This window comes from Amblyomma mixtum, chromosome 7 (assembly GCF_055824585.1).
Source record: "Amblyomma mixtum isolate Tamu chromosome 7, ASM5582458v1, whole genome shotgun sequence".
NCBI lineage: Eukaryota > Metazoa > Arthropoda > Arachnida > Ixodida > Ixodidae > Amblyomma > Amblyomma mixtum.
The window spans coordinates 9,688,219-9,711,835 of record NC_143018.1 but is presented as its reverse complement, the minus strand read 5'-3'; the positions used below and the strand labels follow the sequence as shown (position 1 = coordinate 9,711,835).

General features: G+C 46.7%; 2 protein-coding genes across 2 annotated transcripts; one reads left to right on the top strand and one right to left on the bottom strand.

The window, feature by feature from the left end:
• Positions 1 to 1,584: 1,584 nt before the first annotated feature.
• On the top strand, positions 1,585 to 9,774 carry EloC (transcription elongation factor elongin C). The gene is made up of 3 exons (XM_089551634.1): positions 1,585 to 1,735; positions 3,815 to 4,034; positions 9,547 to 9,774. The coding sequence occupies exons 1-3, from the start codon at positions 1,612 to 1,614 to the stop codon at positions 9,686 to 9,688; spliced, it is 486 nt and encodes a 161-aa protein (XP_089407760.1). The 5' UTR covers positions 1,585 to 1,611; the 3' UTR covers positions 9,689 to 9,774.
• Positions 9,775 to 13,983: 4,209 nt separating this feature from the next.
• On the bottom strand, positions 13,984 to 23,110 carry LOC149334954 (ribonuclease H1-like). Its single transcript, XM_089551633.1, has 9 exons — positions 22,739 to 23,110; positions 21,860 to 21,984; positions 20,267 to 20,329; positions 20,117 to 20,170; positions 18,728 to 18,839; positions 18,606 to 18,660; positions 17,614 to 17,698; positions 14,956 to 15,080; positions 13,984 to 14,123 (listed from the first exon to the last, which is right to left on the bottom strand). Exons 1-9 carry the CDS (start codon positions 22,843 to 22,845, stop codon positions 14,031 to 14,033), a joined length of 819 nt encoding a protein of 272 aa, XP_089407759.1. The 5' UTR covers positions 22,846 to 23,110; the 3' UTR covers positions 13,984 to 14,030.
• Between the last annotated feature and the right edge of the window lie 507 nt (positions 23,111 to 23,617).

Here is a 23,617-nt window from a genome sequence, read left to right as displayed (position 1 = left end):
AAACACCCTGCTGTGCCCGGCGGTTCTCAAGCACTTTAATCCTTCTTTTGACGGCCGCTGCTCATTCTGTGGGGAGGTGGCCGACACCTTCCACATGGTTTGGGCATGCAGAAAAAATCCTTCTCTCCCCCCAATCACCCCTTCCCCTACCCGAGAGGACTGGGAGGCGGCCCTGCTCAGCTGCCAGGAACTATCGGCCCAACAGGCCCTGGTTCGGCGGACTTGTGTTGCGGTCTCGACCAACGGGATCCCGGAATGAGGGACTCCGCCTAGTATTGTAAGGGGGAGACCCATTAGGGGCCTCTCCCCGAGCACCTCTCTGTAAATTACTAAATAAATGCTCTTCATCATCATCTTCGAAAGGAATCCATCTTTCTAAATTTTAAGTAGTCGCTTCCGCGTTACCGCTCGAAGGTTTGGCACGGGTAAAGTGAGCTAGCACGGGGCTGTCCAGCTCTCGTCATGGTGATTAGGTCGTGTTCGAGTCGTGCTAGGTTAGGTTTATCTTTCCGCTTCATCTAATCAGTTGTTGCTGGGCATGCGCGTTTGGTTCCTCGAGCTCGGGAATTCGCTTCATATTTTTCATTTGTAAGTTAGCGCTGGTCCTGTCTCTCTCGTCCCTGTCTTTTTTCGCGCTACGCCTCCCTTAAACGTGCTTTACCAACTGGCTCAGAACACCACTCTGCTCTTTCTTGAATGTCTCTACAAATTTTGGTCGTTGGTTCCAGTGCAGTGCACAGTGTTGCGGCCAGTGTGGGGATAGTCCAAGTGCCTCACGGCTGTTTCATTTGTACATGTTGAGAGTAAAGGCAATTTCCTTCACAGCCCACTGTTTTAAAGATGGCGGCGCCCATTGGTATTCGGAGAGAAGATAAACTTTATTGCAGTGGATTTTCGCTGTCGAGGGTGAATGCATTAGTTATTTCAAATGTCCAATGCTGGCTGAGAGCTCCTGCGCATGGAGTACTGGCAGAATCTCGTGGCGAAGTAGCCAGAGATTTCAGCGTAGTGGTTTAGGGCTGCTGCTCGGAAATGTGGGCTTTGAACCCTCATTCGAAATGGGAAGAATGCGCACGGCCTGAGGTAGTTCACATATCCGTGAACACCAGCTACTAAATGATATTCGTTTCATTACACTTGGGTGACTGAGGGGCAGGTGAAAAATGTCAGTAGTGCGCATACAAAAAAAAAAAAAGGTTGGTCCTGCGTCGTCGTTTTAAAGGTGAGTTTCAAAAAGGCTTTCGTACAGGCCGCCGACTGGTGGACAGTTTGTGCTCGCATAGTGGAAATCAACGTTCTTAGTTTCAGCGTGGCCTCCGCGATCGAAGCGCGCTTTTGCGCGCCGCCGGAGCAGATCGCGGCGGCCACGGGGTCTCGAGGGGGGAGCGCGACGGCCGTGCATGCCACAGCTACAGTGAACTAGAAGTCAATACTTCTAGTTCACTGTACCACAGCCCACGGCCGGACTCGAGGGGGGGCGCGCGCGCCCCCCTCTAGACCGGCCGTGCACAGCCCTGGCCACGGTTTCAGTTTCCCGCTTGGTGGCGTGTCTATCGTGGACGTCGCTGGAACTAACGGCGCTGCAGTCGCGGCTCCAAAAAATGTCACGTGATGACCTCTTCTTTGACGTCGGCGATCGCCGCCAGGGGCACGAGCTTCGCCTGCCGTCCATACCTGCCTGGCACACCAGCGCAGCGCCCCAGACCCCCCTCGACAGAAGGCTGCTGCTGTCTGCGTAAGTACCGACGTGATTCTTTTGTCTGGTGCGCCGTATTTAATCTGTAAGTTATCATTTTATGTGTAGTTTGTTGCACAGAATAAACACTGCTCTCGCATATGACAAGCGGTATATTCTGTCCCGGTAAGTAATAGAGCAGATACCGAAGCATATAGGACTAACTTAGCGACTGTCGTCGTTTTGCATTCGATTCTGTCGTTTTCTTTGGAAAGGCGCGGTCCGTGACAAAAGGCGTTTTGAGAGCTACGGAAAAGAAGTCGAGGCTTAGCCTGGGACAAGCCGAATTAGGCGGTACTATTGCTTCACGCGAAGCCATTGGTACCACCCGAGGTAAAGGCGCATTGGCTTACCGCAGGTCTTGCGTCAAAACAACGCATTTTCACGCGTTCTTGCCCGGTAAAGAACATTTGTGTGTGACGTTTTATCTACCAGAGATGCTGTAGCAATACTGTCGAAATGCCTGCTTCTGCGACAGTGACATGGCATTGTGCAGGGCTTTTGCTTGCTCGTATACCGTCGTATACTACGCCTGCGGCGATGTCATGCGCTGGTTACTCAATGTAACGAAAGAAAGTATAGTCATGCTATTGCGCTGACCTTTGCGCTGGCTTCCTTTTTTTCTTGCGTACCTCAGCTTGCGCCATGTCCACCAAAGAAAGCGGTAAGCAGTCGGTACGGACACTGTGTCTACCTGCGCAGCCTTTTCCACTATTCGAGGCTATCTCTACTCCTCTAGGCGCTTCTTCTGTGCAATTCACGATGCCAGCAGTACCTCGGAGCAGTATTGTTAATTTTAGCGTCCGAAATTCTTCCGTGCGCCGGGAAACGGAGTGAGGGGCGTACGAACTTAACCGACTAATGACAGAACTGCAGATGTGCGGCATAAACGGTGGTACAGAAGATTGTGCATGCTCTTCTTAGTTGACTTCGTTCCCGCCGAAGGTTTCGGGCGTTGAATTGCCTCACAGCCATACGCTCGACAACTTGGCATGCCGCTGTGTGTGAAAATCAACACCGTTCAAGGTTCATGCATCGCAGGGCATGAAAGATTCTTAAATTCTTAATATGTAATTTATTTGTTAAGCTCGTTCTGTTAAATGTAAGACAGTTGCTTAGATTAACCAAGGGTAATACCGGTGCCACACGGACAGATTTAATGCCATTAAGTGCTTACTGCCTTAAGTTTTAATGGCATTCGTGCGGTGCCGCATGCATAAATTTAATGGCATTAGCCTTACTGCCATTCGCGACCTACTGAGTTCGCCACAACTCATTCGCCCGTGAAATGCGTACTCGTTTACATTCCACACGCAGAAAAGCATGCAGCTTTGTTAGTAGCAACTTCCTAACCAGTAGGAAATGGTTAATTCTTAACTTTCAGTCAGATGAGGCATCTTTACCGCAATTTCGATGCGAAGAGCGCCTTTTTAACCAGCCTTATTGACAGGTACTCTCGACTTGTGTGCTGACATGCGAGTTTATGGCTACTTTTTCGACTTGTAAAGCAGGAACAGCTGTATTATCTGAAAAATCGTTTTTATATTACATTTGGACAACATTTCCCTTATATTGTGCTCATTAGCAATGGTTATATTCAGATGAAACTTTTGACTACCTTGCAAGCGTTATCGTCGCCGTCACTTTCGATAATGGCATTAAATGTGGACGTGTAGCACCAACTCCGAAAATAGTGGCATTAACAAACTTAAGGCCTTAAGCATTTACTGCCATTTCTTGTGAGCGTGTGGCACGGGTATAACCTCGAAAGATGCATTGAAGACTGCGAAGCACAAGTTGCATAGGTGAAAACGGGATTAGTGTTACAGAGTTTCTGTGGGAAAGGTTAAGTGTGAAAGACGAATCACTGGGTTAATTCCACATGCTTGAACTTGCCACAGTGTACAAAACACGAGTGCAGACGGACAGAAAGTACAGTTGTGGTGTCAGTCTGTCGGTTTGTTTTTAGTGCACTGTGGGGAATTACAGTGTGAAAGGCTGCAAACACACTGTGCGTGCCTTGTGGCATTCTGTTGTGTTCCTGTGCACTGATGGCAGTTGCATGGGGTTCATCGTCAGGTGCCGCCATGTCTGAGGATAAGCCCATGGAAGAAGGCACAGTGTACGGCGGCTGCGAGGGGCCGGACGCCATGTACGTCAAGCTGATCTCGTCAGATGGCCACGAGTTCATCATCAAGCGCATGCACGCGCTCACATCGGGCACCATCAAGGCCATGCTGTCGGGGCCAGGACAGTTTGCCGAGAATGAGACCAATGAGGTCAACTTCCGAGAGATACCGTGAGCATTTTGCCATCCTTGTTCTGTGTTTTTTGCGAGTGCGCACAGTGTGTCCACGCTTCAGGAGTAGCTGAGAAGGATTAGCCTCACTTGTCAAGTATTGCGTATAAATAAGGATGTATGAACAGAACACCGACAGCGTTTGTTACGATGATGCTATGCTGATATTGTTACGAGGCTGGGTTATACTATCTGGTGGCTGTGCATTACAGTGCTAACATTGGTTGCATATGTAGTACTCTTGATTGCTCTGTGCGAGGATTGAATGCAGTCATCTGAAATTGCAGGGAGGAATTTAATTGCATTTGACATGCAATGCAAGCTTTTTTTGCTGTTTTTTTACTGGCTGTTGCATTTGGGGTAATTCATTAGTCATGAAGTGTAGTGGAAGAGGATTAGTGCAGTTGTTCTGACAAAAATTAGACTAAATATTTTGATCCAGAGCAGGATTGAACACAAAATGGTCAATTCTCAGCAGTCTTGCAGGCATTGCATGACCAGGATGTTGAAGAGGCATGTTTAAAGGTACTGGAAAATAGCTGTAGGGGCTGTGCAGTGACAGTCATTCACAGAGAGAGTGAAAAAAGCCCATTCCGGAAGGGCATCAGGCAGGGAGACTGCAGGTGGCCAGGGAACTGCAGGGAACTGGACTGGGAAGGGCCAGAGATAAGTTATTTAGTAATCTCGTATTTGCTGAAAGCGTTGCCTTGCTGAGTAACTCTGGACGAATTGTAAAGCATGATGGAGGACCTAGACAAAGCAGGCCGGTAGGACTAATATGAAAAAAACCAAAGATAATGCTCAACAATCTTGAAAAGGAACAATAGCTTGAGGGGCTGTGAAGTATTGCAAGTTGTAAGGGAATACATCCACTCAGTACTGGTAATGACCTAAGATCTGAACTATGGGGGTGAAATAACTAGAACAAGATTGGGGTAGAGTGCATCTTGCAGGTACTCGGGTCACGAATAGTGGTTCACCAGTATCCCTCGAAAGGAAAGTGCATAACAGTTGTATCTTGCTGGCACTCGCCTATTGGACACAAAAGGTAGAGGCTAACGAAAAGGGTTGAACTAGATAGATTGAGGACAGTGCAGCGAGCTGTGGGAAGGAAACTGACTGGTGCAACGTTAAGAGAGAGGAAGAGGCCAGAGTGGGTCAGGGAACAAATGCGAGTTAACCACACTGTAGTAAAAATTGAAAAGAGGAAATGGGCAGGGCATGTAATGCGAAGGGAAGATAACCAATGGTCCTCTGGGACAACATAGTGGATTCTGAGAGGGCATGTGTAGCCAAGGGTGGCAGAAAGTCAGGTGGACAGACGAGGTTAGGAAGTTCGTGCAGATAAGCTAGCCTGAGCTGGCACAGAACCGGGTTGATTGGACACATGGGAGAGGCCTTTTCCTTGCAGTGGACGCAATTAGTATGACGGTTACGCTAAAGTGCATGTGATGATGCTTGGACTTCGTGCAGGCCATTGATGCCTCATGACAGCACTCTTCACTTCACTAATGGCAGTGTTATCACCACTGTCAACCTTCTGGCAGAAACAGTCCAGTGACGTACTAATTATAGCTGTGTGCTTTATCTTTGGGATACATTTAAGCTTGCTTTAGGCCTCTGTCTCCGTTTAACTTTGTTTTTCACAAGAAATACACCAAGAGGTAGGGCTTGATTCTCTAAAGCACCCACATTCGCTAAAAGAAGCACGCAGTTTTTAGTTCGTTAGCATTAGAAGCTCCAATTTGAGCGCCCGCTCGTGTCTGCATAGGTAGGGTTGCGTGCACGGAAGAGCCACCTGCCACAGCTGGTAGGTGGCAAAGTGGTGAGAAGTTAGCAGGTGGCTGCCACAACCCCCCATCTTCCCCCTGAATGTGGTCAAAGAATTCACTATATCAGCTGCAGTCAGAACTACAGATGGAATAGCTGCAATAAGAAGTCTCCTCCCTCCTTCAAGGCACTCCTCTGCAAGTTCGCATAAGGGCCGCCGAAAAAAAAAAACGGTAGCTTTCTGACAAATGAGCAAAGTCCGCCAAGAAGCTTTGCAGCTACACAAAAGTTTCTAATGCTTACACAGTGTAAATGTGTACTGCACAAAGGTTGCTTACACAGTAAAAACGAGTACTGCAATTAAGCAGTCGTTAATCTTTTTTTTATGTACATTAATCAAATGGAATGTGATAATCATACCGTTGTTTTGTGATGTCTAACCACATTTATTAGTTACCTTTTGCAGTGACTGCTTCTTTCCGTGTCCTAGCTACTTTGCTTGAACCTAGTTACTGGCTATTTTGCACATACCAATATATACTAGTGTATTCGAATTCAGAGATGATGTTGGTTCTGAACGAATGAGCATTTTGACTCTTGTAACATCAGCTTCATGATGCATGCATAGTGGGCACTGGCCTCTTGGTATCTGTAAGAGGGTGCTGTAGGTCACATACTTTATTAAGGCGGAAGCCTTTAATGCCTCATCGTTGTAAGCAGGAGTTGTCGACAGAGATGTCACGCTTTTCAATTGGTCGAAATAGTCGTGACGTCACAGTGTGCGAATTTCGAGCAAGGCCAATTGTATTTGGCTAGTAACCATGCAACCAAATAAAGGCATGGTATAGTGATGCTCCAAGTAAGTGGGACTGAGTTTAGTTAGTTAGTGAATTAACCAATTAGCCTAATTAACCTTTCTAGTCAGACCAGAAAGATAAATAAAACAGAGTAGAAAATTCGTCCAGTTGGGGAATCGAACCAGGGCCTTCAGAGTGCGAGGCGAGCATGGTAACCACTCCGCCATGCCAGCTCGATGGTTTGGAAGGAACAAAGGCGCGTCTAGTGAATAGGATGTCTTCCTTCACTCCCATCATCCTCCCTTCCCTTAAACCGAAAAATGTCACAGATACATTTCCTTTCCTCAAAAACCAATTTACCGACGAGCAAGGCCTAGCGCCGAACGGGCGATGGCGTTCTGTGGACTCCCTGGCAGCGTTGCAAGACGCGGTCAGGTTCCACTCTAAGAGGCGAAGCTTAACATTTTAACCACACATCAGTGACACAAGCAGTAACACTGCGCTTATGGCTCTCGCCTCACCGCACTTTAGGCCAACAAAGTGCCGTGCTGATTTTTTTTTTTATATTGGACAAGCACAAAAAGTGACTTGACGAAAGAGGAGATCAAGTGCCGTGCTTGTTTCCTTCCTTGCCTTCATTCTTGTTTAATGCTAGTTGCTCAGAATATGAAACCATGCCAAATTGTCCTATGTGTCACGTTGACTTGTTGAAGACACACGGCACATTTTCCAGCTGCATATTGGCACCGCTGTCATAGTACTCGAGGCACTCTGCATGCTCCATGCTTAGTGCTAGCTTCATCCAGCTCCTACATGGACAGCGAAGCAGCTGCTCTGCTTGTTCAGTGTGGGCCGAGGAATCCGCCTTTTTTTTTTCGCAGCCACAGGGTGCATGTGTGCCACTCCTCCTCTGTCCTCTCATGTGCTCCGCTGGTTGAAACTGTCATTCTGTAGCAGCTGAATGCATGGGAATCTGGGCATAGCCCCCATGCAGTGTGCAGTGCCTGATTGCTCCAGACATTTCATCCATGGATCACTAGCGAGTGTCTGGCTTTGTTTTTGTTTTAGCAACGCTGGCCATATTTGTATAGCCCCCTTGTCTTCGCATTGTCATCAGCATCACTCTGTTGAAGGCCAACCTAGGCAGCCGAATTCAAATTGGAGGCCTTAGCCTAGACCAGGATGCAGAGTATATCCTTCCCCTCAGCCACAGATCCACTCAATGATTCGTGGGCTACTAAAGCTGTGTGTTTGCTCAGTGGCAGTGGCAAATGAGCTCAATGGCAGTCATTTGCAGTGCCAGCATTGCGTTAATCCTTCCGCAAACAAGCTAGCGTTGATCACTCGTTGTACCTCGAGCAGCTGTAATTTTTAAGGCCTTACTTGCTCCATGAAGCTAAAATCTGCGCACTTGCGTGCGTGCGTGTGGTGGCACTCAATGGTGCCCATAAAAGATTGCGTCCACATGCAACCTCGCAGGTAGTGGTTAAATTAATGATTGGTCGCGCGAGGTTGCTCGGGAAGAGCAACCTGGATTGCACAAATTCCACTGGTAGGTAGCGCCTGCCATCCCAGGGTAGTGGCGCACCACTTAACCGCTGCACGACTGCACCAGGAGTGGTACGAGGACTCCCAGGGATCTAGAATGTTCAGTAAAGAAAGACCAATTCTCCATATATGGATATTAACCCATTAGCTATTGTGTCATATCCTTCAGGCGTATCAGCGCACAGATCAAAAAGGATGCGGCGCTGGCTACGTAGAGCCATGCAGAGGTAGAATTCCGAGCTGCGTGGCATCGGGTTACATCACCTAGCGACAGCCGGGCTTACACCTTCTCGCATGAAAGCAGTCTTACTTCAGTGTCTATGCCGATATTTAAAAAAAAAATTTAACTTTACTGCAGCATGCATTTTTCAACCCGCTCTGTGTGTATTGTAGAAATTTTCATGGTTCCAGAGGGCTCCACATGTGAAAAAAAGTGGCACCGAGGGGCCTCGGGTTTCCATGCCACAATGGTGAATTTTTCTTGTGGCATACGAGCTGCGTTCTAGTTAAATACGTGCGTTAATTTGCCCTTGTGGGGCTCCTTGGTCTGCAGCCACAGGAATGCGAGGGCTAAACATGTTAACAAGTAACAAGGGGGTAAATGCCCTGTTTTGTGGGAAACGTGTGCCCCCTGTTGCCTTTTCCAGTGCCACTGACTTCGGTTCGATAAGAAATAAGCTGTGGCCTATATTTCACGTCAGAACTAAGCCAGGTACACCTTGATGGAAAGGTCGGGGCTTTGAAAAGATTTCTTGGCTAGGGTCCTCAACAAAATTGGAAACAGAAGGGCAGTTGTAATTGAATTATGGAGAACTGTGACACTTCAGAGCACCTACTATAGGCTACAGTGTTTATTGGGTTTGTGGCCATTCACTCTGCAGTTGCACTTTTAATGTTAATATTCATACATCATGTTCCCGCATTAAATGTTTTCGAGGTTAACCTGTTGCACTGGAACTTTTAGTGTCTTTAGTGTTTTTGGTTTTCTTGCGACTTTCCATTCCTGCGCAAACTGACTTCGAAGCAGTTCTGTGCTGTCAGCTCAGGCGATGTCTCTAACATTACCGGCATGTTGATGCCCAATCCCTCCTTTGCTGAACAAAATTCCAACACTTGTATTAGGTCGTCTAAGGCATTTTGCTAACACAGTTATTTCCAGCCACTGTTGCAGCCATTCATCACACTTACAGAAGATTTTTCTAGTAATGCTTGTCACATAATTGCTATGTCTAGTGGAGGATTGTTGTGCCTGGCCATGAACAGTGATCAGGTTTGCTGTTCCTGCGTTTTAGAATAGTTTTATGCCCCTTTTATTTGGCATTCCCTTTTGGTATGTGGGGTGTGTGGTTCTGCGTGAAGTGCTTGGCATGAGGCTGTTGCACCTTGTGACGCCGCAGGTCTCACGTGCTCCAGAAGGTGTGCCAGTACTTCACTTACAAGGTGCGCTACACCAACAGCTCCACCGAGATCCCAGAGTTCCCCATCGCGCCAGAGATTGCCCTCGAGCTGCTCATGGCAGCAAACTTCCTCGACTGCTGACGCCTCCTCTTCTGTTGCCTTTATTCTGTCTTCATTTCACTTAATTTTTTTCTTCCCCCGAGAATAAAGTTTGTCTTGCTGCGTTGCCTGTGATATATTTCCTGTGTAGCAAAATAGCAAATATTTTGTACATCCTGCTTCACTGGATAGTTTAGTGCGAAACTTCGTGCTTATATAAAGAGTCACCGACTCTCACAAGCGTTCAGGAATATCAGAATTCACTGCTGAGGAAATGTTGAGCACATATAAGTAGGTACACACCAGTTGAAAGGACAATAACCAAAGCTGATGTGTTAATCATTGGATGCACCAACTCAAGCACTCATCATTGTGTGTTTAGCTAAGTTTGAATAAAATTATGTGCACCCCATAACCAAAGATTGTGCCCTCCTTTGTTTTCAAAGGTATTGGTTTGCTTACTGTGCTATGTTTCTGTGTGCTGTAGCCCTGGCTGTTACAGCTACTTTAGATCAGTCAAGTAAACTATTGCCAGTTAAAGTTGCGATGGTGCAGTTGCACTCTGATATCTGTGCTGCTGATCTCAAACCTTGTAATGCTTAATTCGTGAGACTCCACATTATAATTGAGTGTTTTGGGTGACAACTAGTGCGTTACTCATGCAGCAAGATGACAAGATAAGTGCATGTGTACGTTAAATCGGGTCTCATTGTTGGTGTCCTTTTGTTCTTCAAATTCCTCAGGCAATTCCTTACTAGAAATATGCGTGAGCTGAAGCAAATTTTAAAGGTGCAGAGTGTTTGGCTTGTGCTCTTTGGGAACAATACAGATGAACTTCAGTGCATGGTGCTGGCACCTTTGAACTTTTTATGCCAGTCATTTTCTAATGCATCTTTGGCATAGCGAAGGAGCTGGCTGATCTTCTATTGCAGCTATAAGCCTGTTTACATGAACTCCATAGTGTCGAGTTTGCTTGTCAGGTAAAAAACCAGCTGTCGGGTCGAGTAAAATAAGCGGCAGATCGAGTTAACTCGCTTGACCCGCCTTTCTAAAAACCTCAACGCTAGGCGCCACTGTGATACTTACGTGCTTGAACCGAATCCATGTAGACTCAAAGCGGGGCGAATCGGAAGAGACACCTAGCCGACGCTGTCTCTACCCAGCCCTGTTGGGTTCATGTAAACAGGGCTTATGCAAAACTACAAAACTGTTGGCTAGGCAACTGCTTTGGTGCTCATTGCATAAGGAATCAAACTACTGCAACATTTGTAGCTTAAACTTAGCACATCTTGCCTTTGCAGCTTCTGGACTAGTATTCCTGTATATGCTGTATATATTCCTGTATATATGCAGAGAGGTGATCACATTATTTTCGCGACGTCAAGTGTTAACACTCCGCAGAGAAGCTGACTTCACAGGCAGTGCCGAGCGAACCCTTGTCAGCTCGACGCCTCATGTGAGCCCGTGCTGTGGGCTACATTTCGTACATTTACCATGCACACCTGTGGCGTCACGTTTGGTGTTCTGCACTGGTAGTGACTGACGCAGTCGTCAGCTATGTCTGGGTGCAGTGCGCCAAACTGCAGAACCGCACTGGAAACTGCAAAGCGTTCTATGCAGTGCCATGTGGAAAGTCTGCAGCTGAAGTGGATTTCGAGAATGGACTGCAATAAGCGCATCCTAAAAGGAACTCTGTTATAGCTCTCGGCTGCTGACCTGAAAGACTCGGGTTCGATCCCAGCTGCGGCGGTCGAATTTCGATGGAGGCGAAATTCTAGAGATCCCTGTACTGCGCACTGTCGGTGCACGTTGAAAGAACCCCAGGTGGTCGAAATTTTCAGAGCCCTTCACTACGGTGTCCCTCGTAGCCTGAGTCACTTTGGGACGTTAAATCCCCCTAAACTATTTGTTTGCCTATGCTATAAAGTATTGTTCTTAGTAAAAATGCCCTTAAAAACCCTCTGACAGGGATTATGCGAGAGATTTGATGATAGGACAGGCAAAAGTTGCATGTAAACAAGTTTTGCAAATCTTGATGCCACGAATAATTTGAGCTAGAAGACAGCAAATCAGCCTATAAACTTTGAATGCAAAGTGGAACGTTAAATTATTTTTTCCAAACAATAAGGATGAGGCAGGCAGAAAAACCTACCACAGTGGACATGCCTGTGGTGCCATCGGTTTCTAGGCAATCGTAACGAAGTATGGCAGCCCAACACACATGAAATGCCAGTAAGTGTCTACGCAAGTTAACTTTGCATGTATCATGTTACTTGGACATGACTCTTCTGCTGGCCGATGTTTGAGCATAAACTTCGTGATAAACCTTGGGAGTACAAAACAGCTGGTTTTTATGCTGGGCACTTCCTTGTGTATTACTGGAATGCTAAATGAACAAGCGAATTTTTCACTGCTGTGCACTTGTGTAGCAAGTTAATTTGGGCTGGCCAAAACCTCGTGGTACGCAATTCATGCCGCTGTGAAGATAGACAACTGCTCTGGTATTACTCGCATAACAGATCTTGAAGTCTTGTACAAAAAATGTCAAACCACCATTCAACTGAAACATTGGCTTGTATGCAAGCTGCTGCCTGAGCTTCGAAGATTCGCTGCCACTGGTAGTTTTAGACCTGTTTGCTTTGCTCACACTACAGTTATAAAAGGCAGTAGTTTTCAAACATTGTGCTTGATGTAATGGTTAAACGTTCAAATAAAAGGTAGAACCACGTATAGTATTAAGGTGGTAACTGCGTGTCCAAATATTGTTGCCACATTTTGAGTGATACCTGCATGCAGCAAGGCGTGCAAGTGACCGGAACTCTTCTCCTTGTTACAGGTGTGAAGCAGTAACTACAGTGGATAACTTCTATTAGAAGTTGCCATCTTACGGTAACTTCTATTAGAAGTTACCGTAGACCTTTTGCCAGTAACAAAACTGTTCGAAACAGTCTTCCATGACAGACTTCACGGTAGTGAGCCACATTCACGAATGATGCATGTGAGCACATTAGTGCCTACACAGCACCTCTCTCCTTACCATGGTGCAAGTGCAATGTGGGGAAACAGCTTTCAGGCGATTGTGAAGCCACCAACTTGCGCTCCTGCAAGCTCAGGCCCTCGCTGCAAGATTACAGCTGCAGTCTGACAAGCGCTAATTCTTTGCCACGTGGACTCTACAACCACCTTGTAGCCAACTGCCCTGGTGACCTCCACAGTCGGGTAGGTGGTGGCTGCCTGGACAGTACATATGCATAGCAGTACTATTCATACGCTGCACTCTATGGCACTGAGAGCAGCCACACCACTGATGGATTGAGTGACTGCCATACCACAGTGAACTAGCTCCAGCCACAACTTACCTGCTTGAACTAGTTGCCCTGCCCTGGGTTTTTTTTTTTTTTAATGAGATAGCATCATAGTTGTCATCGCAGCAAAACCCTGCCTATGTCTGGTATCTTCGTTCGCTGATTGATCAAAAGATGTTGCATGACCTTACAGCATCGCAACCTGCTCACTAGTTTGCGAACAACCTAGCCAGCATTAGCATTCGCATCAGGAACAACCTGGGGGACTTCTGGCATCACGAAATTCGCCAATTGGTCAAGAGAGGTACAACATCTCCAGGTTTAACAAAGAACATAAAAAAAAAATCAAATCAAAAACAAGAAAAAAATGATATAGGCGAATGTTGACGCCGTCGCAGCATAGCGGATGCCTGCTGCTGCAGCTAGCAATCCAAATATGGTGCTTGACAGACTGACAATTCCAAGAGAGTGTCCCTAGAGTTTTTGTTTTCTCACTCTCATTTACTGCTAGCTTCTGTTGCTTTTAAGTGCCAGGGTAAACCATATGCAGGTCAGCCGTCTAATACTGGGCCTCCAATGCACATTTGTAGCAGCTGTGCAGAAAAAATGGACATGCAGCCTACCATACTGCTCAGGAATGGTTTGGTTTATGGTGGTTTTAACGTCCCAGAGCGACTCAGGCTATGAGGGGCGCCGTAGTGGAGGGCTCCGGAAATTTAGACCGCCTGGGGCTCTTTAACGTGCACTGACATCGCACAGTACATGGGCGTCTAGAATTTCTCCTCCATCGAAATTTGACCGCCGCGGCCAGGATCGAACCTGCGTCTTTCGGGTCAGCAGCCAAGCACCATAACCACTGAGCCACCTCGGTGGCTCTGCTCAGAATTGCCGATGAAACAAGTGGGGCTAGGTGGTGAATTGTCTTGTTCTGTGTATCAGTGCATTTTTTACGACTACTACCCCGCAGCGAAGTTGTCTTAAGGAAAGCACATACTTTGCCACTGCCTGTTATGCATGAATCAGGAGTGCCACTAGAAAGGAAAATCGTTTTTAATGTAGGAAAGGGAAAATGGCTGTGGTCATCCCGGTGGCAGGGGCAGGTCCAGCGCAGCCACAGCCAGACGGTCGGCCTGTTCATTGCCTGGCACACCGCTGTGGCCTCGAACATGCACCTGCGCAGTCAAGCACCACTGCAATGCTAGTACAATAACTTGACAATGACTGGATGTATCATTCCTCTTTTCTACAATAGTGGCGCCCTCTGGGGTGTGCCCGAAAATTCATCTCCTAGACAGATAACCGGTTCAAAACAAGCAGTGTGCCTGCTGCTGTCGCCATACATCATTTGTGCCAACATGGATTACGCATGTGCGGTACAAGCTGGCAGTTGGTTTTCACCAGTCAAGTTCGGGACAGGGCAGAGCAGGAGAATGGCTCAGTGATCCAAAAGTAACAGAAAAGGCAAAAATTCAACAGTTCAAAACTATAGGTAGTAGAACAGTGTTTTTTTTCTTCCCCACAGAAATGCACGAAAAAATGGGATTTTGCATACTTCAAGTAGGACTGCCCCACCACCTGCCACCACATTCTAGAGTGGAGTAAAAATAAAAAAGCAAAGTCCAGTATTGTTGAGAGAGCATGCAAGTTTGAAATGCTACGCATTGTTAACTTGGAGCCAGCTGATGCTGGGCAAAAAAATTTGGCAATGTGGTTTCCAACGTGGTGTTCATGCTCCTGCAGTAGCTTTTCCGGCTGAGTCTTTCGGCTGTTCAACCAACCAATGTTCCAGTGTCCTTCTCCATACACCGCTGGTTTGACTATGTTATTTCGAACCTCCTTCAATATGACTATGATGGTCACATGGTGAGGAAACTTTAAAGCTGGGTAGTGAAGTTCTCCCTGGTTTCATTCACTGCTCCTCAACTCATGAAATGGAGCAGGTTAGTCAGCCAGACAAGTGAGTTGAATGCACGTGGCAGGCAGGAAGGGATCAGCTGCACTGACCCACTTGACACGGAGTCCCTCTGCTGCCTTGAGCAGATCCAAGAAATCCTCCTTGTTCTTGACAGCCTGACCGTCGGACAACTTCCAGCCCTTCTTGATCCAGCCGTCCATCCACTTGGTCACACCTGGTGGACAAGAGAGGGTGTAGTCACTATCAAACATAGAGTTTCTTACTATTACCTAGAGGGAAAGCTGGCAGCCCATCTATGGGAGTTTGCATGGCGACCCCTCGAGACCACTTCAGCCACCATGGGCGCTCAAAGCATCATGGGGCGGTGAGCTACTTGTTGCGGAACTGCAACTTTTGGCCAAAAAATAATAGAAAAATAAAGCTGTTTGATAACTACAAACGTCCTAACATTCAATATCTTGTCTAATGATTGCAACCAACGAGCAGAAAAGCGTTTAAGTGCAAAGTTTGCCCAAAATAGGAGACGACTCACTCTCCTATTGGCCAAGTATTGAATATTATTAAAAGTAATATTTCGTAACTAACAGGCGCATTTTTAAAAGTAAATATGTTTTCAAAAAAAATGTTGTTGCTTAGATACTTTAAGAAGTTTTTTAATGGCATTTTGAAACAGTGAAACCTTTTATTGGCATCGTGTGTCTATGCGTTTTTACTACTATGGTTTTTGTACACTGCGTTTGCGCGAAGGTCGTCTGCGTACACACGAACAGCGTTTTCGGAATGAAACAACTTAGTAGTGCCACTCCGTGTTCCCGAAAAACTACGACTGTTCCGCAACAAGTAGCTCACCGCCCCATGATGCTTTGAGCGTCCATGGTGGCTGAAGGGCAGCGCCGCCAGCTTTCCCTCTAGGTAATAGTAAGAAACTCTATGCTGTCAAACAAGACCACGTTCAGCAAGGGGGTCAGCATCCATCCACCCAAGTGCAGGCCGTAATAAGTAATCGCTCCTTTATTACAAATTTACTACGTGGGAAGGGATAAACTCCTTTTCCGCCACCCTTATGAGGGGGCACTGCTTTTGAGGGGGGGGGGGGGGGGGGGTTCGCAAGTGCAGTGTGCAGTGGCTGTCAGTACCGTGGTACTGCAAGTCCAGGATATCCAATGTCGCGGCATGGCTCCTCAGGTTGCGTGTGCCGCCACAGGAGGTACTCTCGTTTGCTCGGTTATGCCAGCGGCAGACGTGATTCAACCCATGAATGGGCATTTAACAGCTGCGCTGTAAAATCGGATGCCAGGAAGAAAGCTATTGCCGTTTTCACCTCGGCTCTATGACAGTCGATATGAGCAGAGGATGGCTTTTGGAAAGTACAACCGACCACATCCCTGGTTCCGGGGCACTATCTACGAGTGCGAGAGGCGCGAACAGGTGCCAACTGCCTGGCTGCTAGCTTTTCTCACTGCTATACATTCTGTGGCGCTGTTGGTGACTGATAGATAACGCGTGAACCGTGCCACTAACACTTGCCGCACCAACACTAGTTGCCCGTGTAGTGAGGCACACCCTTCTGCCAGCAATCCAGTGGGCAAGCTTGGCGCTTCTCGTTTGATATATCCGTTTTATGGCAAACCGCGTTTGATACATAAAGTAAGAATTGCATGCGTTTGTTGAAAATAATTAGAGAACAGTTAAATGTGGCTAATAATTCGTAATATACAAATACGTTACAAAAAGGTTTGACTGTAGTCTTAAAGGTGCACTGAATAGGAATCTGAACTTGTTTTTTTGCCACGGGAACTCGATCTACACGTTCCAAGCTTTCTTAGAAATGGAGATTTACTGCCCTGTGTGGCCGATTTCCCCAATTAAATAGAATTAACGTCCTGCTCCCGCCTTTTTTTTTTAATTCTGCCTTGTACGGTGGGCGGAGTCGACCAACGCGGGGAGCGCCTTTCACCGAGTCCCGTGGCGGCTTGCCGCTCTGCCATCGGCGGAGTAATACGTAGTAGTCCGTAGTAGCAAATAGTCTGCGCGTATTTTTATTTCTTCGGGCTTATTTTGCGGCTATATTATTTGCGAATGAAACTATTTATTCATGGAAACCTAAAAAATAAAATGAAGCGAAAGCAAAGCCTCCACGGAGCTGGCTGCAAGGCACTCCACACGTTGGTCGACTCCGCCCACCGTACGAGGCAGAATTAAAAAAAAAAGGCGGGAGCCGTACGTTAATTCGTTTTAATTGGGGAAATCGGCCACACAGGGCAATAAGTCACTGTTTCTAAGAATGCTAGGAACGTGTGGATCGAGTTCCCGCGGCAAAAAGACATGTTCAGAATCCTCTTCAGTGCACCTATAATACTCCATCTTGGAGGATTCCCTTAAACTCACTGGGCTAAGGCCATATACGAATTTGACAGTTCTTTTTGCTTCACAGAGCAGGTAGATTCTTTGTTTTGTACAGCTGTCACTAGTGCGAACTTGACTGACGGTGCAACATTATGGTTAGCCTTTCTTCGTCTATTTACTGCAGAGACACTATGGAGTTTCTTAGGTGGCCTCAGCAGAAAATTCCAGGCAGTTTTGAACCTTTACTTTGATCCAGCGACGGATGCCTTGAATTCGTTTGCCCAAGGCTATCGCCACGGTTAAATTCTCTCTAAGCATAATGGGATCACAGTTTTTGCGGACTGATTTCATACTTCATGGGAGTAAATTGGCCAGGCCTGTCACCGTGTCCCCAAACTTACTGTTGATAAGAAAGGAACTGTCCGTGTAGATGGTCACATTGCGCGCGCCAACACTGCGGGCTTGCTGCAAGGCACGGACTGCAGCCTGGAAAAACCAAGAGTTCAGCATCAACCCTTGTAGTAATCACAGGCCACACTTGAATGGCCTTCGAACTCTTAGGACAAGGTTTCTCTACGAGACCTTATGAGATGTGTTTCGCTATCTTGTAAATGAATAAATGAAATTACTGAGGAAAGAAAGGCACGCAGCCGCTGGATGGGGAAAGAGAGAAACAAACTCCGTTCTTGAGCTTCTGCTAGCTCCAGGCCTTGCGTTACTCATGTTACCAAATAGCACTTGGAGGCTCACGGATGTTTCGTCCAGGTCCTTGTTTACTCCAAAAAACAAACACTACTGTTATCATCTGTAGCATGTCATCTACACTTGGGCAGGTTTGCAAGCATGTACAGCCCATGCAGGTCGGTCTCTGACAATGCCTCTCAGATTGCATGCAGATGACTATGCAATTTGAATGACCATGCACTAGCAGCATTTAATGCTCTCAGATTGCATGCAGATGACCATGCACCAGCAGCATTTAATGCCACCAAGTGATGGCCGCATAAAGCATGTTATCTGCCTAGTCTCTGACAACAGGATTCACTTCCAGCCTAACAGGACACTGAGGACAACTCCATCCAATTTTTGTTCCTGGTAAAGATCAATTCTATGGCTTTTCCACCGTCATTCAGTCCTAAACGGTGACCACAGAGTCCTTTTCAGTGTAGATGTCACAAACTTGAATCGTGTCACCAGTAAGCATCTCTTTCACTTCCAGACAAACAGCCAGAAAGGATCATAGCATTCGATTTTCACTGAGAACAAAAACTGAATGCAGTTGTCCCAGGTGTGCTCACAATTTGAAGCCTTTTCGTTAACCCTCCATGTTTCAGCTCCAAATTGACACGTGAATCCAATCTGTCTGAAAGAGGAGTGGTGTGTGGTGACGTACGTGAATTTCTGCACGGTTGTTTGTTTGCCGGCCTGGCAGTCTCTCACTGACGTTCCTGCACACAGAGCACAGCGGGGGCCCCTTAGAGCGTGCAGAGCCCGACCTCTGAGGCGACGCCTTACATTGGATGGTTGGGTCCCCAGTAGACTCCTATGCCTGCCTTCGGAGTCCCATTGATGCCGCCATTGTGGGTGCAGGCACCGTCCGTGTACACGTGCAGCATGTCACTTGGCTCTGAAAGAAGTTCAAATCTGTTCAAATGGGCTGCAGAGATGGAAGGTAACTCAACAGAAGGTTGAAGAAAAGGCACTCACTGGTGGCATGCGGTTGCCTTTCTTCCTACCTTGTGCTGAATTAATTTCTATATAGGAAATTGTTATGCTACTAGTTTCCCACTTTGATCAGACACCACCATTCAAGACGAAAAAAATTGCCGACGATCACGTTACTCCCTAATGTGAAATTTGAGCGCAGCTCATCAGCTGTTTCAGCTTTTCGATAGATTGAGGCAAAGAATTCGAGCAAGACATGTATGCACAATTACGGACAACTTGCTTTTTTTTTTTCACACGTACTCCTTCTTCAAGAAACACTCCACTAACAGTTCTTGATTGTCATGAAAGAAGCTTTGTGGTCGGAGAAATAGATGGATATATACTCGACTTGCTGCACCAATGCCTGGTTCTCAAAGACGAGGTTTGCGCAAGTATTTCTCGAGGTTGTCACAGCTGTGGGAGCCGTTACAAGCGGGAGGAACAGGATGTTCTCCCACATAAGTGGTAAGAAATTCCCACTTGTCTTTATGTCTACATTAAAGTCCCCACCCACCCTGGCAGGTGGTAGCCTTTCTGGCACAAGGTCCCACATCTGTCACTGCCACCACATAGCTTAAAGCACGATTGAGGTGTCCACTGTTCCAAGAGGGCAGTTATGCACCTTCCCTCTGGTACAGGTGTCCACCGAAATATGTGAGACAGATACTGGGCATTCCCTTTCCTCAAAAACCAATTTACAAATTTTACCCTCTGCTTTCCAATGGTTTCGCAGCTGTGGGCCACAGATACTGCACATTTCCTTTCCTCAAAAAAATACCGAAGACACTGTGGAAATTCTAAAGTGTGCTTGGAGAAAGCCTTATGGTCAACCCTCTGCTTCCCGGAACCGCTGCAGAATCACAGGGCCGCTTCGGAGCTATGCATCTCACCCACTCGACTGCAACGCAAAGGATCAGTGGTGCAGCTGCCACCGCCGACGAGCGCGTTCTACCGCTACTGTGTGACATCACGGTTGCTATGCACAGCTGCGGCCCCCACCGGTTGCTAAGGAGGGGAGGAGGTTGTGCTTTTACTTTCTCCTTTCCAATCTCCGGCTCCATTGCTTTCCCAGCTTAAAGGGTGTCCACTGCTGGTTACAAGGGACAATAGCCACACCTAAGAGCTGCACTCTAAAAGAAACATTCCCATACACTTTCCTTGGCTTCAGGGACTACTGGCTTCTTCACGTATGCTCACCATCGGGGTCTGGGCAGAAGCGCTGGGCTCTCAGATCTTCGGCAGGGTCATAGCCTGCAAAGAAAAAAATAAATAATAAAAATGGAAACGACCTTCGGCTGATGTGCGCACACGCAGAGCCAAATGGTGGGGACATGGAGTAGGACTCACCATGCTTGCGCTTGCGTCCCTGTAGTGATTTTCCCACCGAGTGGCAGCTCACCCCACAGCCGCCTGCGCAGAGAACGTGGGGATACAGCATGGGCAACGATTCTACTCACCTGCATTTCGCAGTGCAACAAGTCATCTACCACTCAGTCATAAGAATGTCTCATTTTCAGACCAATGATGCTCTACGCCACAACTGAAAATTCACTTCATTAGATTCCTGGTCTTTTTTTCCTGCAGATCTTTAAAAAAGCCAGCAATTAAAAAAAAAAAAAGAAAATTTCGGTTCTTAAAATTCCCTGAAAGCCCCTGAAGATTCTCTTTTTACCGAATTTTATTCCCAAACCGTACTCCTTAGACAGGCAGAGCAGAACAATGGGTCTAAGAATTAATATACAGAAAACCTGTGGTGGACGAAGCACTCTTAAGAAACACCCATATACGGTGGCCCCTATTTCCCATCTAGGCAATTTTGAGAAACTGCCATGACTGCCTGGTTGGCTGCAATTTTAGTAATTCATTGTACATGATGGAATACATTTCGATCAGCTATATCTTTAAACACAGCCAGTACATGCAATGCAGAGGTCAGATAACAGATGATCTGTTAAGATGAATTGCAAGGAAGAAAAATATGGCAGATCACTGATTATGCGTGATAATGCAATAGCATGCACAGACAGACACTCGTATGTGCTTTTCTTCTGTCCATGTTCACACGGTTGGCAGGCGGTTGGGGTGAGAAGGATTTGGCAAGTGACACGGAACATGACCTGATGAAATCCTGTCTCAACAAATCAGTGAATTTTATGACAGACCACAATGTTGGATTTTTCCATGATAAGGCTTCTAATCCAGCGAAGGGGTGAGGACGATGGCAGGTGTAGAGGGTGGGGGTGGGAGGTGGCAGGTGACACATCAGGTGACCTGATGAAATCCTGTCTCGACAAATCAGCAATTTTTATGACACACCACAATGCCAAGTTTTTTTTCCTGAATTTCATAACAGACCTCTGGGCTGGCTTTTTTTTTTATGATGGAGCTTCTCATGCTAGCACATTAATAATCTGACTGACTACGATGACGACCTCAAGAATAGGCAAGACAGCAGAGAAACAGATGTGACATTTGTGATGACATCTATGTGCATGAGCTAGATACATTTTATGCCACTGATGCACAAAAAAAGGTTACTTCCCACCAAGAAAGAAACACGAGTGCATTTTTTGACTGTGTCCTCAAGCACTTGAGAAAGCCATAACTGCTGCTGCAAATAAGGTCACAATACTCATGTACTCCCAGAGCATGGTGACGATGTCACTAAAAAAAAAAAAGAGCAATGAATCTATGTGGACTGGGAGGCGCACTATGGCTGGCACACATATAAACCTGTTTCTCAACACCTGCAGTAGCAACCACTGTGAAGACTCATTGCTGGCAATGAACAAGGTAGTAAACATTATGCATTCACTTCTATCATGTCCCAGAAGACAAGTGCGAATGTGTCCACCTCGTTTGCATCACTTTTTCATGTGCGCTCACACACCTCTACGCTTGGAAGTGGCATCATGGGACCTAGAATCTGCTGCTCCTTACCTGAACCGCTCAGGGTCACCTCTCCATTTGGGTCATTGTTGACGAAAGCCCAGGCTTCTTGCTCGGTGCTGAATTTTTTGTAGACCGGTCGGGGGAAGCCCTTGACCTGGCTCTCACATTCTGGCCTGCAGGCACCAGGGGGCAAACAGCAGAGAGATTAGTGCATCTGCACATATGAGAGAGAGTGACTCAAGGTCTAGCTGTGTCAACAGCGAAAAGAAGCTGTTCACCACTAGATGAATGCGCCCACATTGAAGAAACATGTATGAGGTGGGTTAGGGGTATGCCACAAGTGAATGTGTGACACAGGTGTGCTTCTTGTGCGTGGGACGGATAAGCACAGCATACAACTCTGCTAACAGTCCAGTGTATTTAGGGGAATCCCCCAATGTGGAGCAGATTTCAGATAAAGGAATATACTGATTAGCATCCACATTAGCTCAAGAGGAAAACTTTGATTTCTCTGACACTTCGCTGCCGAAGAAAAATTCATCCCGGTCCAGGGCGTGGATACACGAACTGAATTATCCAAAGCACTCCGCCGTGAACAGACCAGAGACCGGATTTCAAACTTTTGGCGGCTCTGTGTTGGAGTGCGCTTCCATATTTATTCAAAGCGTGAGATAGCGTCTGCCGATTTCAGTGACAAAGGGCTTTGGTCGATAACCGATAACACAGAGTGACAATTGAGAACGGTGACAGTGGCGGCCGAGAAACGGACTTTGGATGAGCAAGAAAGCAGCGCTCAATCCGTGAACTTGTCGCGCGTCAACTCGCTAATGTGTCCCAACAATTCGGCGTCGCGTGCTGCAGGTGAGACACGGCGAGAGCGTATCTGCGCAGGGCACTGCCAAAGTTGAGCGTCGAGTCGCAGCTCACCATGTCAAGAAGACGCCTTTCTGACGACCATTGCGGACGGCATAGTAGAATTGCCCTTTCTTCGGCATCAAGTCGAGTGCCAAAGTAAGTAGACGTCTGAAAACCATGCAAATTTTGTGCTACTGAGGTACAGAGCTGCGCCGCCTGCGCCCGTGTGGTATTTGTCAACAAACCAACCAAGCCAAACGAGCGTCGGGGCGCTTCCGTTCACTACACCTTACCGCACGCCCAGCAAGTGATGTATACTGTACTTTGACGAATAAACGAATGAGTATCAAATGACTGAACAGCTAAAGTAAGTGACACTAATGCTGGAATAATTATAAACGCCGTTACAGCATTACGCTGCTCTGGTTATTTTGTCTTCTCGCAGCGAATAAAAGGGTTCTTTGTCTCACGCACAAAAATAAAAATATCGTCTGCACTGGCAGGTTGCGGTAAAGTTTAGTGAACAAGTAGTGATGCTTACAACGATGGTGATGCGGTGCTTGATTTTTAGTTCGCATAAGCTTAAGAGGAGGCATAAAATCTTATAAGTGAATATAAATATAGCCAAGAACTCATTAAAACACGTTGATTGCGTTATACAACAAATCCGTAGAGCGCCAAAATCTGAATTATGACACCAAGAGGAGGCAGACACGGTCAAGCTACGAAGGCATCGGAAAATAGCAGTGGAAAATAGTGTACGTCAGCTATCATTAAATAAAAGGTTTCAAATTTTCAAAAATGGGTCTAAAATACTCCGCACTCTTCGCAAAAGCACTTAAGATATATAATATGAGACCTAGAGAAGGAGTGCACTCATCGGATATGTAAAAAAAAAAATTAAAATGTGTCTGGCATATTCTTTAGTCCTTTGTCTTTGGGCGTACTACT

What these genes read in the sequence shown, in the direction of transcription:
- EloC (XM_089551634.1), top strand. Translation starts at nt 1,612, where the DNA reads ATGACCTCTTCTTTGACGTCGGCGATCGCCGCCAGGGGCACGAGCTTC. An exon ending in AGAAGGCTGCTGCTGTCTGC is followed by an intron (nt 1,736 to 3,814) that starts GTAAGTACCGAC and finishes GTTCATCGTCAG; the next exon opens with GTGCCGCCATGTCTGAGGAT. An exon ending in GTCAACTTCCGAGAGATACC is followed by an intron (nt 4,035 to 9,546) that starts GTGAGCATTTTG and finishes GTGACGCCGCAG; the next exon opens with GTCTCACGTGCTCCAGAAGG.
- LOC149334954 (XM_089551633.1), bottom strand. Translation starts at nt 22,845, where the DNA reads ATGGTTTTCAGACGTCTACTTACTTTGGCACTCGACTTGATGCCGAAG. An exon ending in GGTGACCCTGAGCGGTTCAG is followed by an intron (nt 20,330 to 21,859) that starts GTAAGGAGCAGC and finishes TTCTCTGCGCAG; the next exon opens with GCGGCTGTGGGGTGAGCTGC. An exon ending in CTTCTGCCCAGACCCCGATG is followed by an intron (nt 18,840 to 20,116) that starts GTGAGCATACGT and finishes AACTTCTTTCAG; the next exon opens with AGCCAAGTGACATGCTGCAC.